Below are 18911 nucleotides of genomic sequence, written 5' to 3'. Positions count from 1 at the left end.
ACGGTTGAATTGCAGACAATAAAGGGGAAATGAAATAACTAGATCAGCTATGATCTTAATTAATGGTGGAGCAGGCTCAGAGGAACAAATGACCTATCCCCATGCTCCTTTGAGATACATCATGAACATGATTTCACTGCCTGACAATTCAAGAAAACCACAAGAAATAGCACCAACCCATGTGTTTCATCTTCTTTAATCTCACAAAAGCCTTTGATTTTGACCTATTGAGTAACCTCCTCAAACTTGATCAACATGAAAATTTATCATCCTCCACCCACTCTACAATATGATGTAATCCATGACCATCATTAATGGAGCCATCATAGATGTTATCTTGGCAAAAAAAAACTCTAGTTAAACAAGATTGTGTCCCTGTATCAACTCTCTTCATTTACCTCCCTACAATGCTGTAGGGAGACCTCCAGCAAATTGCATATAGGTATGGAGATAAATCGACAGAACAGACAGGAAAGTATTCAGCCTACTTCACCTTCAATCCAAAACCCTCCAACTGTGCCTTCTGTCATGGAGTTTCAGTTCACAGTTATTATTTGGGCAATCACTCAAACTGAGCTCCACATCATTGTGGATTCCTTTTTTGAAATATTTGAGAAAATAGGCCTTTTGCTAAATACTTAGAAAACCAAGTTCTATTTCCACCCAGGTTTCACAGCAAAATGTCTTGTCCCATCAATTAACATCAACAGTGAGCTCCTGGAAAATGTTGACTATTTCCATATACTGAGAGTCTCATTTTGATGAAGACAGACATTGATGATGAAATTCATCAGCTGTGACATTCACCAATGTAACAGTTCAGTCTTCAGTTGACTGAGAAATCTGAGAATATGAAAATTAGGATCTCAAACCCAAGGCAAAAATCACATTTATTGTGCAACACATGGGCTCTTTGAAAAATACAGCAATATCAAAGCACTGGACAGATACCACAGGCCTTCACAAAAACTTCCAAATCCAGAAGCAAAAATGGCAGTCCAAAGCCAGAAACTCTCCTATGCAAACACTGAGGTGATAATCACTAAAAAAGACAGCTCGCTGGACATGACATCACTCACAAGCCTAACGCTAGACCTCTGATGCACCTCTCATAAGAGATTCCCTTGATAGGAGCTGAAATGCTTTAGAAATGTCCTCAAAGTCTCCCCGAAGACGTCAAAAATAACTAGGAACGCAAGTTCCTGGCTTGTGACTGACCAAAGCAGAGAAGACTCAATAGAGAAGACACTGAATACACTAAAAGACTTTGTCACAGAACATGCAAAGGGGAAGTCACGGTAACCAAGAGTGTGCAACTCATCTACCCAACCCTTTAGAACACATCTGTCCTGTGTGGAACAATTCTGCAGGTCACACATCAGATTTAGAAGTCATTTCAGAATCTATTGAATCAAACAGAAACACATCACTCCAAATTCTGAGGGAATGCTTAAGAGGAGAAACTTAGAGGGTAAAAGTCTCTGCTCCATTATTTGCAACTGTAATTTAAGTTCACAGAAGGAATAAATGTTATAACCCACTAGATCACCCAGTTCCTTCCTTCCGCCCTGCTCCATTGTTGGATGCATGTAGTCTTCAAGGGATAGACCGTCAATCATGATGGGAATGTTATGACACTTCAAAGCTGACCTTTAAGGTTCCACTGGAAGGATGGTCAATGATGAAGTAATTCAGGTAAGGTAAGTCCTGACATAACTACAATGTTTATGTACTTACAATATTTAAGAGACTCACCATTCCTGGACAATATGTCATCCCAGACTGGACAAACCCCATAATAAAGTGAAGGGGAGGCAGCTGACCCTCCCAACATCTGTTCAGCACTATTCTGTAAATCACTCACATCTACATCTTTTGATAATGATGCCTCATCTGGAGGATTCGGTCCCACATTATATCCAAAATGTCCATCGTTGTCGGCACTGACAACTCTTGATGGATGGGACTGGTCAGAATATGGGGCAGAACTGCAGTCAGACACACCCGAGGAGTGGCTGCGCAAAGTTTTGTCATCGTCAGGTTTGACTGAATTATCGATTAATTCAGGCAGCCTAACTGCTTCTCCTCCTCCCTGGTGCTCCAACAAAGCCTGGGCTAATTTCTTCTCAAAAATGGAACGGGTCGTCAAAGTTATGGGTCCATAGTTCAATCCAGCATTGAGAATTTCTTGTCTGAGTTCAGCAGGGGTAAGTTGCTTCAATCGCATCAAAATAGAATCCATGCTGTCTTTATCTGTGGAGAAAAAAAGGAATAAAATCTATAAAGAAATACTAAATATTGCTAATTAACTGACAAAGTTACCATCAATCTTTAACCTGTCAACATTTAATTTATTTTAGATTTGAACATAACCTTGCAACTTTTGAGCATTGTAGTGATTTTCTTAGCAAAAAACCTTCACGTAACAGAACAGTATTTCAGTTATTTAGCTGCCATCCAAAGTAGCACAATTCAGGACTAAGCTTCACAGATTATTTCATAGAAGTTGAATAAAATTAGACTTCAAATTTTTCCATTCCTTTTCTCACCCAGTCTTCCATTAAAACATATGAGCCAGATTGTTATTCAGCCCATTAGTAAACATAATAAACAAAAGTAATTTAGTTACAAAAGTAATTTACTATGGATACTGAAAAATTGAAATTATAACTAAAAATGCAGGAAATACTCAGCAGGTCAAAAAGCAGCTGGAGATAGAAATAAACTGTTGCAGCTCTTTTGCTGACCTCAGAATGACCTTTCGTCAGTGAACAGGCCTGCTCAAATCTCGGGGACTGCTAACTGCTATTTTATCACCAACGTTGACACCATGACACAACAAACCTCATCAGATTGCCTCGGATCATAAAGAGAGAAACTGTAAAGGATAGAAAACAAGAGGGTTATTGGATGTTCCGGGGTTTAGGTGTTTCAAGGGAGGTAAGAGAGGTGGGGGAGTGGCATTGCTAATCAGAGATAGTCAGCTGCAGAAAGGAAGGTCATTGAGGAGGGTTTGTCTACTAAGTCAGTATGGGTGGAAGTCAGAAACTGTCGAAAAGTGCAGCACTAGAAAAGCACAGCAGGTCAAGCAGCATCCAAGGATGCTTCAGGCATAAGCCCTTCATCAGGGAATCAGAAACAGGAAAGGTGCAGTCATTTTATTGGAAGTTTTCGAGAGACCCTCCCAATAGCAACAGAGACATGGAGGAGCTGATTGGCATGCAGATTTTGGAAAGGTGCTGAAATAATAGGGTTGCCATGGGTGACTTCAACTTTCCCAATATTGATTGGAACCTCCTTAGTGCAAATAGCTTGGATGCAGCATATTTTGTCAGGCATCCATATTGAGATTCCGGACTCAATATGTAGATAGGCCGATCAGAGGGGAGGTCAGACTGGATTTGGTGCTTGGCAACAAACCAGGTCAGGTGTCAGGTTTCTCAGCGGGACAGCATTTAGGTGATAATGATCACAACTCCCTATACTTTACTATAGTCATCCAGAGGGATAGATGCAGATTGTATGGGAAAGTATTTAACTGAGAGAGGAGGAATTGCAATGCTATTAGGCAGGAACTGTGGAGCATAGATTGGGAGGTTATTCTCAGGGAAATGCACAACAGAAACATTGAGGTTGTTTAGGGAGCACTTGCAGCGAATGCTGGATAGGTTCACTCCACTGAGGCAAGGAAGGGATGGTAGGGTGAAGGAATCTTGGATGACAAGAGATGTGGAACATCTAGTCAAGAGGAAGAAGGAAGCGTACTTAAGGTCAAGGAAACAAGGATCAGTCCGGGCTCTAGGGGGTTACAAGGTAGCCAGGAAGGAACTGAAGAGTGGACTTAGGAGAGCTAGAAGGGGGCATGAAAATTACGACAGATAAAGTCCCTTGGGCCAGACAGGATATACCCAAGGTTACTACAGGAAGTGAGGGAACAGACCGTTGCACATTTGGCAATGATCTTTGTATCCTCACTGTCCACTAGAGTAGTACCAGATGATTAGAGGGTGGGAAATATTAAACCCTTGTTCAAGAAAGGGAACAAGGATAACCCTGGGAATTAACGACCAGTCTTAAGTCAGTGGCAGGCAAATTACGGAGAGAATTCTGGGAGACAGGATTTATGATTATTTGGAAAAGCATAGTTTGATTAGAGATAGTCAGCATGACTTTGAGAGGAGCTGGTCATGCCTCACAAGCCTTACTGAATTCTTTGAGGATGTGACAAAACACATTGATGAAGGGACAGAAGTGCATGTGGTGTATGTGGATTTTTAGCAAAGCGTTTGGTAAGGTTCCCAATGGTAATTCATTCAGAATAAAAGGAGGTGTGGGATACAGGGAAATCTGGCTGTCTAGATGCCGTATTGGCTGGCCCATAGAAGACACAGGGTAGTAGTAGATGGAAAGTATTCAACCTGGAGCTCGGTGACCAGTGGTGTTCTGCAGGGATTTGTGCTCTTTGTAATTTTTATAAATGCCTTGGATGAGGAAGTGGAAGGATGAGTTAGTAAGTTTGCCAATGACACACAGGTTGGAGGAATAGTGGATAGTGTGGGGGGCTGTTGTCAGTTGCAAAGGAATATTGACAGGATGCAGAGCTGGGCTGAGAAGTGGGAGATGGAATTCAACCTGGAAAAATGTGAAGTGATTCATTTTTGAAGGTCGAATTTGATCGCAGATTACGGATTAAAGGCAGGATTCTTGGCAGTGCGGAGGAACAGAGGAATCTTGGAATCAATGTCCATAGATCCCTCAAAATTGCCACCCAAGTTGATAGGGTTGTTAAGAAGGTGTATGGTGTGTTGGCTTGTGTTAGCAGAGGGATTGGGTTTAAGAGCTGCGAGGTTATGCTGCAGCATTATAGAGGCCTGGTTAGACCATACGTGGAATATTATGTCCAGTTCTAGTAGCCTCATTATGGGAAGGATATGGAAGCTTTAGAGAGGTGCAGTGGAGATTTACCAGGATGCTGCCTAGACTTGAGGGCATGTCTTATGTAGAAAGGTTGAGGTAGTTAGCAGCTTTTCTCATCGAAGTGAAGAAGGATGAGAGAGGACTTGATAGAGGTGCACAACATGATGGGAGGCATAGATAGAGTGGATAGCCAGAGACTTTTTCCCAGGGCAGAAAAGGCTGTCATAAGGGGACATAATTTTAAGCTGACTGCAGGAAAGTTGGGGAGATGTCAGAGGTAGGTTCTTCACAGAGTGTGGTTGGTGCATGGAATGCACTGCCAGCAGTGGTAGCAGAGTCAAATACATTAGGGACATTTAAGTGACTCTTGAATAGGCATATGGAAGATAGTAAAATGAAGGATATGTAGGTTAGTTTGATCTTAGAGTAGAATAAAAGGTCAGTACAACATCGAGGGCTGAAGGGCCTGTACTGTTCTATGAATTGGGCCCTCCTAATATACAATCTGTCATGTCTAAATGCTGAAACAAAAAAGATAAAAGGCTTGTAAATTAAAGTTAGTAAGTACCTTAGGAGACCTTTAGTTTAAATTCTCTGAACAGGTTGAAGAGGAAATATCCACCCTGAGAAACTCCTACAGACATATCCTGGAGCTGAAATAACTGACTTTCAAAACTCATGAACATCTTCTTTTTGCCAGGTATAACTCCAATCAGCAGAGTGTTTCCTCCCATTGGCATTAGCAAAACGAGAGTCAAACTTGTTCAAATGCTGTCTTGATGTCAAGGGCAGGCATTCTCACCTCACTGCGGAATTCAGTATTTTTGTCCATAGTTGAACCAAGCCTCCAATGAGGTTAGGAATTAAGTGATCCAACTGGAAACCCAACTCAACTAGACGGACGCTTTACTCAACTAAGCCATGGCACCACTCCAAACTGAATGCCTAAGATTTAATCTGATCTTTCTTATTGATTACTATAGCAAGAATCCTGGGTTGATCAGAAGAGATTACAGATCAACAATTGAAGTTGCAGCAGGAACGTTCAAGCAGTTCACCAAATGAACCCAGAGATTGAAAGATTTCCTGAAACCTTCTTATAGCAGTATATGTGAGCATTTTTTCAAAAATAATTAAACCTCTCTTGTTAACTTTGCAAGTTAGTATTGACTTTCACTTGCTCTACTGAATTACAGTGACAAGCTCACTATCTGCCATCAAATTACACAAGTTTCTATATGAACGTTTCAGATTTAACTTCTTGACTATAGAAACAGGAATATTTCCTAAAATGTGATATCTTCTGCCTTATGCCTGCTTTAGCTTTATGCTGTACACAATGATATAAATAAACTTAACAGAAAGCTACAGATTTTCCATGGAAGAAAGCCAGGGGGGAAATGAATGGATGGGTAGGGCTGTGAATCTATCTCTGATGAGTCTGATAGCCAAGATTTGCCTCAAGCTTTAATTCCCTCTCCAGAATATCACATTAAGCATTACACACACACAGGATTTAGTCTTAAACATTTGGTTGAGCTCAATTTTGCTTCAGTGATTGAATGCTTGGAAAGTAGATTTTAAGGCCATTTTCACTTTATAATTTGTTGTAGGTTACTGTACTACATAGATCCCATACAAAGGTAACATTTTGCTGGAATGATAATTGTGTACACATCATGCAAAAACAGAACTGAACTCTGATTTGGTGCCATCCCTAACAAATAATCTAACTTCAGTCACATACACAGGAGAGCTACTCAACACGAAGATTTTGGAATGTTGACAGCATCTTTTGTGAGAAAGGAAGAAAAGGTGAAAGAAAATCTAAAACCCCTAACTTAAATGTTTTGCTGATGTCATATCTCAAGTTGCATTGCAAGTCAGGTTTGTAACAAAATACAATGTAAAAATTAGTCTGGAAACACATTTAATTATACATGTTTCTCAGTAGTTCGGCAAGTATTTTGGCAATTCAGTCCCAACTTTTCAACTAACTATATTCAAAACAATAACAGTATGTGACCCTCAATGCTTACTGAAGTCCATATAGACCACATTGACCGCTCTGCCCTCAGACTGAATGATTCAGCAACTAAGAATGAAAAATTGCACTAATAATAAACACACCAAAAAAATGTTAATAATAATGGGCTTTTTATTGAAAACACTAGAATTTATATAGCACCAAATGGTTTGTCATGTGGAATTGAACACACAGTTCATGTTTTAGTAATGATTTGGAGACACCATGTGTCCAAAGTTAAAAATCACACAACACCAGGTTATAGTCAAACAGGTTTATTTGGAAGCACTACCCCTTCATCAGGTGGTTGTGGAGAATAAAATTGTAAGCCAGAATCTATAGCAAAGGTTTACAGTGTAATGTAACTGAAAATATATATTGAAAAAGACCTGGATTGTTTAAGTTTCTCACCTTTTAGAATGACCATGTTGGTTTCAGTTCTTTCATACATAAATCTCAAAGCTTTTTTTTAAAAAGTTACATTCTCAAGTGAACTTTTACAAATGGTGTTATGTTGGCCCAGATAATGTATTGAAGGTGTGAGCCATCTGTGCCACAATGGTTATACTGACTCCAATCTAAAAAAAACGGATTTACAGTCATAGAGATGTACAGCATGGAAACAGACCCTTTGGTCCAACCCGTCCATGCCGACCAGATATCCCAACCCAATCTAGTCCCACCTGCCAGCATCTGACCCATATCCCTCCAAACCCTTCCTATTCATATACCCATCCAAATACCTCTTAAATTTTGCAACTGCACCAGCCTCCACCACTTCCTCTGTCAGCTCATTCCATACACGTACCACCCTCTGCGTGAAAAAGTTGCCCCGTAGGTCTCTTTTTCTTTCCCCTCTCACCCTAAAGCTATGCCCTCTAGTTCTGGACTTCGACCCCAGGGAAAAGACTCTGTTTATCTATCCTATCCATGCCCCTCAATTTTGTAAACCTCTATAAGGTCATCCGTCAGCCTCCGACATTCCAGGGAAAACAGCCACAGCCTGTTCAACCTCTCCCTTAGCTCAAATTCTCCAACCCTGGCAACATCCTTGTAAATCTTTTCTGAACCCTTTCAAGTTTCACAACATCTTTCCAATAGTGGCCTAACCAATGTCCTGTACAGTCGCAACATGACCTCCCAATTCCTGTACTCAATTCTCTAACCAATAAAGGAAAGCATTCCAAATGTCTTCACTATCCTATCTACCTGCAACTCCACTTTCAAGGATCTATGAACCTGCACTCCAAGGGCTCTTTGCTCAGCAACACTCCCTAGGAGCTTACCATTAAGTGTATAAGCCCTGCTAAGGATTTGCTTTTCCAAAATGCAGCAACTCACATTTATCTGAATTAAACTCTATCTGCCACTTCTCAGCCCATTGGCCATCTGATCAAGATCCTGTTGTAATCGGAGGTAACCTTCTTTGCTGTCCACTACACCTCCAATGTTGGTGGCATGTGCAGACTTACTAACTATATCTCTTATGCTCACATCCAAATCATTTATATAAACGACAAAAAGTAGAGGACCCAGCACTGATTCTTGTGGCACTCCACTGGTCACAGACCTCCAGTCTGAAAAACAACCCTCCACCACCACCCTCTGTCTTGTACGTTTGAGCCAATTGTGTGTCCAAATGGCTAGTTCTCCCAGTATTCAGTGAGATCTAACATTGCTAACCAGTCTCCCATGGGGAACCTTGTTGAACGCCTTACTGAAGTCCATATAGACCACATCAATACTTTTTGCTACCTCTTCAAAAAAAACTCAGTCAAGTTTGTGAGACATTATTTACATTTTACTTTGCTCAAAAACTGCATGATTCCATATAAGATTCTGTAAATCCATTTTTAAGATTAGAATCAGTCTGACCATTGTGGCACGGACAGCCTCACACAGGGAAGCACACACCTTCAAAGCATTATCTGGGCCGACATGACACCGTTTGTAAAAGTTCACTTGAGAATGTAACTTTTAAAAAGAGTTTTGCAATTTACCTATGAAAGAACTGAAACTAACATGGTCATTCTAAAAGATGAGAGACTTAAACAATCCAGGTCTTTTTCAACACGTAATTTCAGTTACATCACACTGTAAACCTTTGCTATAAATTCTGTATCTTACAATCTTACTCTCCGCAACCACCTGATGAAGGAGCAGCGCTCCAAAAACTAGTGCTTCCAAATAAACCTGTTGGACTATAATCTGGTGTGTGATTTTTATCCATGTTTTAGTAGAGGAGGGATTTCACCCCTTTTGAACAGGCCATCAGCATTCAAGCTCAGAGACAAAATGAGCCCCTGCCCTGGATTTGTAAGTGAAGGATTCTATTCACAGGCTATCTTTCTCAAATTTGTAAGGCGATCTCAGCTATCTGTAAGAATAATAGGGTGGTTATGGTAGAGGATTTTAACGTTCCAAACATGGACTGGGACTGCCATATTGTTAAAGGTTTAGATGGAGAGGAATTTCATAAGTGTGCACAAAACAATTTTCTGATTCAAAATGTGGATGTACCTACAAAAGAAGGTGCAAACCTTGACCTACTCTTGGGAAATAAAGCAGGCCAGGTGACTAAGGAAATTGAGGGTTTGGTCAAGAAAAAAGAAGGAAGTATACGCCAGGCATAGACAGGATAGAGGAGTGAATCCTTAGATGAGTATAAATCCTGTAGGAGTATACTTAAGATAGAAATCAGGGGGGGGAAAAGGGGACATGAGATAGCTTTGGCAAATAGAGTTAAGAAGAATCCAAAGGATTTTACAAATACATTAAGGACAAAAGGGTAACTAGGGAGAGAACAGGGCCCCTCAAAAGATCAGCAAGGCGGCCTTTGTGTAGAGCCGCAGAAAATGGGGGAAGATACTAAATAAGTATTTTGCATCAGTATTTACTGTGGAAAAGGACATGGAAAATATAGAATGTAGGGAAATAGATGGTGACATCTTGCAAAATGTCCATATTACAAAGGAGGAAGTGCTGGATGTCTTGAAATGCATAAAAGTGGATAAATCCCCAGAACCTGATCAGGTGTACCCTTGAACTCTGTGGGTATCGATTGCTGGGCCTCTTGCTGAGATATTTGTAACAAATAGTCACAGGTGAGCTGCTGGAAGACTGGAGGTTGGTTAACGTGGTGCCACTGCTTAAGAAAGGTGGTAAGGACAAGCCAGGGAATTACAGACCAGTGAGCCTGACTGTGTGGACAAGTTGTTGGAGGGAATCCTGAGGGACAGGACGTACATGTTTTTGGAAAAGTAAGGACTGATTAGGGATAGTCAACATGGCTTTGTGCATGGGAAATCATGTCTCACAAACTTGATTGAGTTTTTTGAAGTAACAAAGAGGATTGAGGAGGGCAGAGCGGTAGATTGTGTTCTATATGGACTTCAGTACGGCATTCGACAAGGTTTCCTGTGGGAGACTGGTTAGCAAATGTTAAATCTCAAGGAATACAGGGAGAACTAGCCATTTGGCTACAGAACCATCTCAAAGGTAGAAGACAGAGGTTCGTGGTGGAGGGTTATTTTTTAGACTGGAGGCCTGTGTCCAGTGAAGTGCCACAAAGATCGGTGCTGGGCCCACTACTTTTCATCATTTATATAAATGATTTTGATGTGAGCATAAGAGATATAGTTAGTAATTTTGCTGTTGACAACAAAACTGGAGGTGTAGTGGACAGTGAAGGAGGTTATTTCAGATTACAATGGGATCTTGATCAGATGGGCCAATGGGCTGAGAGGTGACAGATGGAGTTTAATTCAGATAAATGTGAGGTGCTGCATTTTGGGAATGCAAATCTTAGCAGGACTTATACACTTAATGGTAAGGTCCTAGGGAGCGTTGCTGAACAAAGAGACCTTGGAGTGCAGGTTCATAGCTCCTTGAAAGTGGAGTCGCAGGTAGATAGGATAGTGAAGAAGGCGTTTGGTATGCTTTCCTTTATCGGTCAGAGTATTGAGTACTGGAGTTGGGAGGTCATGTTACAGGACATTGATTAGGCCACTGTTGGAATATTGTGTGCAATTCTGTTCTCCTTCCTATCGGTTAGATGTTGTGAAACTTGAAAGGGCTCAGAAAAGATTCACAAGGATGTTGCCGGAGTTGGAAGATTTGAGCTATAGGGAGAGGTTGAATAGGCTGGGGTTGTTATCGTTGGAGCGTCGGAGGCTGTGGGGTGACCTTATAGAGGTTTATAAAACCATGAGAGGCATGGATAGGATAGATAATTAGGCAAAGCCCTTTTTCCCTGGGGTGGCAGAGTCCTGATCCAGAGGGCAAAGGTTTAGGGTGAGAGGGGAAAGATATAAAAGAGACCTAAGTGGCAACTTTTTCACTCAAAGAGTGGTATGTGTATGGAATGAGCTGCCAGACAAAGTGGCGGAGGCTAGTACAATTGTAACATTTAAGAGGCATTTGGATGGGTATATGAATAGGAAGGGTTTGGAGGGATATGGGCCAGGTGCTGGCAGGTGGGACTAGATTGGGTTGGGATATCTGGTCAACATGAACGAGTTGGACCAAAGGGTCTATTTCTGTGCTGTACATCTCTATGACTAAGTGCTCCATGTAATTGATGCTTAATTACAGAATGCAGAATATGGAATCAAGCATTGAAGGAATGGCAATTCCAGAGTTATCTGCAGCACAGCCTTGGAGACAGCTGCTGAACACTATATAGAATGCCATCTGTTAGCTCCCTAGAGAGGTGGTAAGTTTAGCCAAATTAGGAATGACCCTTTAAACAGACTGGTAATATGTCACTGCCACCATCGGGACCATTCAGCACAAATCAGAACACAGAAGCATGCCAGAACTAGCAATTGCAAAAGCTGTTCTTTCAGCAAACAGCAGCATTGTCTTGCCAATTTCCACCTACATCAGAAGGAAGATAGAAAGGACTCTGTCAACTACAAAGGAGGAGCCTCACTGGTCTTTAGTGGGATCACTGGCGACTAACACCTCAAGACACCATGTGCCAATTTGCTGAAACACAGTTGCACCCAATCTTCCTTTCAACAAAATATTGCAGTCAGAAAGCTACTAATTATGCGTCATAAACACACTTTAAATGAAAAAATGGATGCATCCATGGTAACAAACAAAAAAACACACAAACTTGTTTAAATCAAGCACTGGTTGGAATCAATTAACAGATTAGCTAAGCATACTGATTGCTGAAAGAACAAGTGTTATCAAAGGAATACTAGCATGAGACTTGAACGTGTTGTGGAGAATGTTTGGTTTGTCTGTATTAGAGATGGGCTGGTGTGTTTTTTCATCAGGATGGGTAGGACAGTTGGTCAACAGTAAGGAGCATGAACATGTGTTATCAAGGCGGCTTACTATTCATAAACAACATCTGCTTTGAAGTCTTTAGTTTAATAAAAAGGATTGACTCATTCTGAGAAAGTTCTCAACCTCCCCTGAGAATACCTTCAGAATAAACTAAAATTCACAGTTACCTCTCGAGAAACAGCACACCAAAGTCCCCAGACTAATTTCTCTGGGAAATAAGGTCAGTACATCTTGCTGATTCCACAAATATCAGTATTCATAGTTTTCATATGGGGCTCCTGTGTGGCAGTGGTAGTGCCCCTATTTCTGGGTCAGTCGGCCTGCATTCGGAGGTGTGACATAAAATGTCTGAACAGGTTGATTAAAAATATCTATATGATTTTCATGTGTTCTTTGCAAGAAGGGTCCGTTGAGTTAATGATACATATTGCACTGCAAATATTTCATAAACCTTTCCTTCAAATATACCATTCACCTAGAAATGAGTGAGGGATGCACAAGATCTCCCGCTATAATTCTCAGCCTTCAAAAGTAACAATAGAGCTCTTTTCTAAATAAACTCCAAAACAAAATCACTAAAACAAACTTATTTCAAATCAGATGTGTGCACTTAAGATTAGCCAGCACTTAAACACTTGCATTGCAATCAGTAGTACCAGGTTGTTAAAACAGAGCAGCCTGGCTTGGGACTGAGATCGATTTTTATTATATCGAGTTTAACTGGAGTTTTGTTTTAGGGTCTTGAAAGGAACAAATGAAGAACTTTACAGAAATGTGTAAGATTTTAAATGACAAATATTAAGCACTACTTCAAGAAAGGCCGAAGACACCACGACAAGGGGACACAATTAAGAATTAAGAGAATGTGCAAATACAAATCTGCTCTTCCATTCAATAAGATCATGGCTGATCTGGTTGTGATCTTAACTCCACATTCATGACTAACGCCAATACCATTCAATCCTTTGTTAGACACAAATCTAAATGAATAATTTTAAGACAGATGGTGATCTGTCTCCATCACTGTGTACGAAGGAACGACTTCTATCGACTCAGAAACCTCAAAAAAAATTCTCATTGCCATCTTGAATTTTAAACTCAAAGCAAACATGATGAAATGCATAGACTCCTGTGCCATAACAAATCTGTTGGACTGAGATGACTGACTTCCAACAACCACAACCATCTTCCTTTATTCTGGGGATGACTCCCCGATTCTAATTGACTCCAGTTTTGCGAGGGCTCCTTTGCAGGAGATTCAGTCAAATGCTGCCTAATGTTATGCGCAGTCACTCTCACTTCACCTCTGGAGTTCAGTTGTTTTGTCACTGTTTGGTTCAAGTCTATATTGAGATTAGGAGTTGTGGGTCTTTCGTAGAACCCAAATTGAATGCTATTGAAGAGGTTATTCTAATTATTTTCTGGGAGGTTACCTGCGTTCTCTACCATGAAGACAGAGCAAAATATCTGATTAATTCTTCCACCCATTTCTTATTACCCATCATTAATTCCCAAAACTCATTCTGTAACAGAACATTCACTTTTCCTACCCTTTTCCTTTTTAAATACCTCCAGAAGTTCAGTGTATTTGTATATTTCTAGCTGACACACAATCAAATTTCTCTTTTTTTGTTCTTTTCACCATTGTTAAATATTCTGTCCAATCTTCTGACCTGTCATTGATCAAAGTTTTGTATTTTTATTTCAATTTCATGTTATCCTTAACTTCTTTTTTAGCAAAGGATGACGCATTATTCCTCTAGAGCTTTTCTTTCTCAGAGGAATGCATCTTTCTTGAGTGTTACAGAATGTTTTCTTAACTGTCTACCACATCAACTCTACTGTCCTATCTTACATACTAATTTCCCAGTACACTGCAGTCTACTTAGCCTCCATACCCTCAATTGAATTTATTTAAATTTAAACACTAGTCTTGTTTATGTTCCTTACTTCCTCAAACTGAATACAAAATTCAAAAGAAAGAAGAAAGAAAAGTTAGGAAAAAATGCTTATAGAAAAACCAATCAATACCTGAAGTGATACTCTGGAAAGGTTGTTGAGGTGAAATCTCAAAAGGATCATTCAAGAGTCTGTTAGGGAGGCAAACTTAAGTCTTTTGCTCTGGATGGATAGTTAAGGGTCAAAGGGCTTCCCACACTTTATCCCTACCATCATCTTGGCTGATGTCAGTAAACTGCAGAATCATTGCATCAACAAGGGAAAAGATTCCTGCAAAATAATCCTACTACTTTTCTTTGCTATATCTACAGTTGGATACCCTACCAACATGAATAATGGTTACTTGAGAAAAGAAATCTCAGCACATAGTAGATTGTAATCCAGTAACAAGTTAATGCCTGCTCCAAAGCAGGGGAAGGAAACTAAGCAACAATTTCCTTACAATACTTTTCTTCATTTATTTGTCACAAAGCACTTTGGGCATCCTGAAGTTGTAAAAGTGTTATATAAATGCATAATCTTTCTTTCTCACCTCTGTTTTCATCTATTTGGTTACCCTAGTTGGAAAGGGCTGCATGGTGGCCCAGTGGTTAGCACTGCTGCTCACAGGGACCGAGGTTCAATTCCAACCTTAGGCAACTCTGTGTGGAGTCTGCACATTCTCCCCATGTCCCCATGTTTCCTCCAGGTGCTCCGGTTTCCTCTCATAGTCCACAGATATGCAGGTTAGGTGAATCGGCCATGTTAAATTGCCCATTGTGTTCAGGGATATGTAGGTTAGTAGTGGTAAACGTTGAGTAATAGGGTAGGGGAATGGGTCTGAGTGGTTTATTCTTCGGAGGGTCAGTGGGTACTTGCTGTGCCAAAGGACCTGTTTCTACACTTGGGATTCTATGATTCTAGTGTTTCAACTTCATTCATGCTACTTTCCCTGGCTTGATGCAAGGATCATTTCAGTCAACAATCTCCTGTTTATCTTTAAATCTGGTTATTTTGTTTCATTCAGTATAGGCATATATGTTACAGAGATACTGGTAATGTATATAGATACATGCTGCGAGAGTATAGATTTAACTGTAGAATTTTTTTTGAGTTAAATGCTGCATTTTCAAATGTCAAAAGTCTGCAACTTTCAATCAGAATACTAATTAAAGAAATCAACCTCTGCAGTGTCAAACAGCAGTAATAAACTAAAAATAAACAACTGTTTGAGAAAATATATTTGACAGGCCACCATCTATAACAGGTATATTCTAGACAAATGAATGCCTTCACAGATCCTTTCAAAATAAAGCCAAATTAGATCTAATATCTTACCAGCGAAATTCAATCTTTCCTGTACTTGCAAGCTGATGTCACTATTAGGTATTGAGCATATGGAAAGCAGTAGGTCTATTTCAGATTGAGAAATTCAGCATCTGCAACAGGTAAAATCTGGTAGATAAATTATACATCGTGAAATGAAATTAATTTGATTTTTCTAATCCAACCATTTAACCACACCAAGACTTGTGTTTACAATGAAGACTGCAGATTGCATAATACCAAAAAAAAGCATTATGTCACAAAAATCAAATGGTGATCTTGGCGTAAACACTTAAGTGAATATTTTCATATATACCACCCCATCACTAATCATGCTGTTAATATTTTTAAGCTAACTCATAGGATGTGCTATCAAATTACTCATTTTGCGAAGACTTGAAATAAAACCCCAGAACGACCTTATTGCTGGACACTAGAATCATTCATACCCTTAGAAGGCATCAAAACATCAAATGAACAATAAAATTAATTTCAAGTCCAACAGAGTTAATAGCGTGGATTCTGGAAATCTGAAGTACGGAATGGACAATGCTGGTAACGTTCAGCAAATACGGCAACGTCTTTGGAGAAGTGGAGAGGGACTCAAAACCGGTGTTCAATGGTGTAAATATACCAGCGTTTGGAAAAGCATTTCACACAACTCTATATACGATTCATTTATTTAGTTGCATGAATTACTCAATTATGTTGCAACCTAACATGGTCTAAACAATACACAAAAAAAAATTCTTTTTTCAGATTTAAAACTCAGGTTGCTAATTAAACCCTTTCTTATTCACTGAATTTCTCAATCGTTAGGATTATTGCGTTTGTGCTGCAAAAGTCATTGTTTGGAGGCCCCTACAGGAGGCGGGGATAAAGTATAGGCAATCCTAATATACTTCTATAGCTTTTGTGCCCATATGCAGGACAGAGCCTTCCTACCCACTGAAGCACAAAATACAACAATAAAGCTTCCCAAATGGACAAGGGACATAAACATTGAGGCGCAGCCTGAGGGGGGGAGATGCAGCGCATGCGCGCAGCCACAGGGCAGGGCAAAAGGCGGTGCGGCCCGGAGCGACCCCTCGGCATCGCCACTTCTCACCGAAACCCGAATGGAACATCAACACCTCTCAGACCACAACTGTGGCTTTTAAATAGATACAAGTCCATCAAAACACTGACCTGCGCCGCATTCCGCTCGCCGTCACGTTAATCCAGCGACACTTCTCTCAGCAACAGCGACCCGTTCAAACTGCCCAAAGCAGCAAGGACCCCCTCCCGGCTGAGCAGCTGTGGCCAACGCGCTGCCTGCGCAGGAAATTCAATGGCACATCCGGGAAAGCGAGCAATTCGTCCAATCACCCCTCCCTCAAACTCGCCCTGCAGCTGCTACACCTCACCACAGGTGGTGCTGCGGAGCAGTCCGGTTAGTTCAACAACACATGACGTGGAACTTCAAACAAATTTAGCTCAAAATGTAAAAGAATGGAAAACACCCCATATTTTGAAATAAAAGTTTCATGTGCAAGCAAAAAAAAAGTATTCAGAAAGCAACTTTCCATACCTCAGGTTTAATAAAGAGTGCAGGGAGGCAGGCCAGGAGTAGCACAAGGGATACCTGACAACCTGGTGACAACCTGGAGAAGCTGCCAAAACATTCATGCAAACAGCAGAAGCAGCAAATGACAGGGAAAAGCCATCACACAATCAACCGATAAGATCTAAACTCTGCAGTCTGCCATGCCTAGTCATCATTGGTGGATAATTAAACAACTCACTGCAAGAGGAGACTCCACAAACATCCCCATCCTCAATGATGGAAGAGCCCAGCACATCAGTGGAAATGGTACTGTTGAAACATTGGCAGCAGTCTTCAGCCACAAATGGATAATCCATCTCAGCCTCCTCTAATGGTCTCCATTATAACACCAGGTTTCAGCCAATTCGATTCACTCCACGTGATTTCAAGAAACAGTTGGTGGAACTGGGTGGCACAATGGTTAGGCAGCATCCAAGGAATAGGATGCTGCCTAACCTGCTGTGCTTTAACCAGCAACACATTTTCAACTGTGATCGCCAGCATCTGCAGACCTCATTTTTTACCCTGGCACAATGGTTAGCACCTCAGGAATAGAGAATTCGACGTTTCGAGCATAAGCCCTTCATCAGGAATAAGAGAGAGAGCCAAGCAGGCTGAGATAAAAGGTAGGGAGGAGGGACTAGGGGGAGGGGCGATGGAGGTGGGATAGGTGGAAGGAGGTCAAGGTGAGGGTGATAGGCCGGAGTGGGGTGGGGGCGGAGAGGTCAGGAAGAGGATTGCAGGTTAGGAACTCAGCACCGCCCTCCTAACCTGCAATCCTCTTCCTGACCTCTCCGCCCCCACCCCACTCCGGCCTATCACCCTCACCTTGACCTCCTTCCACCTATCCCACCTCCATCGCCCCTCCCCCTAGTCCCTCCTCCCTACCTTTTATCTCAGCCTGCTTGGCTCTCTCTCTTATTCCTGATGAAGGGCTTATGCTCAAAACGTCGAATTCTCTATTCCTGAGATGCTGCCTAACCTGCTGTGCTTTGACCAGCAACACATTTGCAGCTGTGATCTCCAGCATCTGCAGACCTCATTTTTTACACAATGGTTAGCACAGCTGCCTCACAGCGCCAGAGACCTGGGTTCAATTCCCTCATCAGGCAACTGCCTGTGTGGAGTTTGCACATTCTCCCAGTGTCTGCGTGGGTTTCCTCCCACAGTCCAAAAACGTGCATGTTAGGTGAATTGGCCATTCTAAATCGCCTGTAATGTTAGGTGAAGGGGTAAACGTAGGGGAATGGGTCTGGATGGGTTGCTCTTCGGAGGGTCGGTGTGGACTTGTTGAGTTAAAGAAGGGCCTGTTTCCACACTGTAAGCAATCTAATCTGAACTCAATAATGCAAAAGTTATGGGCCCTGACAACATTCCAACAATAGTACTGAAGACTTGTGCTCCCCTCCATAAGCCATGCTCTTCTGGTATAGATAAAACATTGTCAAACAGCTGCTAATGTGGAAAATTGGGAGAATGAGAGGACTGCGGATGCTGGAGATCAGAAAAAGTGCTGTGCTGGCAAAGCACAGCGGGTTAGGTAACATCCGAGGAGCAGGTGAATCAATGTTTCAGGCGTAAGCCCTTCATCAGGGTTGACAAGAAATTTCCATTCGCCATTCTTGATGAAGGACTTATGCCGAAATGTTGATTCTCCTGCTCCTCTGATGTTGCCTGACCTGCTGTGCTTTTCCAGCGCAACACTTTGAATGTGAAAAATGGCCCAGGTATGTCCTGTACACAAAACCCGTACAAATCCAACCCTGCCAATTAATGCCGCATCAGTCTACTCTCCATCATCAATAAAGTGGACAAAGA

At 41.3% G+C, this 18911-nt stretch overlaps 1 protein-coding gene across 4 annotated transcripts in view; it reads right to left on the bottom strand.

Annotated features, from left to right (window-relative positions):
* Window positions 1-16814, bottom strand: part of ankle2 (ankyrin repeat and LEM domain containing 2) — a 56046-nt gene extending 39232 nt beyond the window's left edge. Inside the window, exons 1-3 of one of the 4 annotated variants that reach the window (XM_060843407.1) lie at window positions 16697-16814; window positions 15521-15637; window positions 1756-2253 (exon numbers count right to left, since the gene is read on the bottom strand). In XM_060843407.1, coding sequence (XP_060699390.1) covers window positions 1756-2242 — 487 coding nt within the window. In that variant the 5' untranslated portion in view covers window positions 2243-2253; window positions 15521-15637; window positions 16697-16814. Of the gene's footprint in view, window positions 1-1755; window positions 2254-15520; window positions 15638-16696 lie in introns of those variants that run through there. The other 3 variants (XM_060843408.1, XM_060843406.1, XM_060843409.1) reach the window with 3 other exon arrangements.
* Between the last annotated feature and the right edge of the window lie 2097 nt (window positions 16815-18911).

The sequence above is a fragment of the Hemiscyllium ocellatum genome, chromosome 24 (genome assembly GCF_020745735.1).
Source record: "Hemiscyllium ocellatum isolate sHemOce1 chromosome 24, sHemOce1.pat.X.cur, whole genome shotgun sequence".
Lineage (NCBI taxonomy): Eukaryota > Metazoa > Chordata > Chondrichthyes > Orectolobiformes > Hemiscylliidae > Hemiscyllium > Hemiscyllium ocellatum.
The sequence above is the reverse complement of the archived record's forward strand: the minus strand, read 5'-3'. Positions and strand labels throughout refer to the sequence as shown.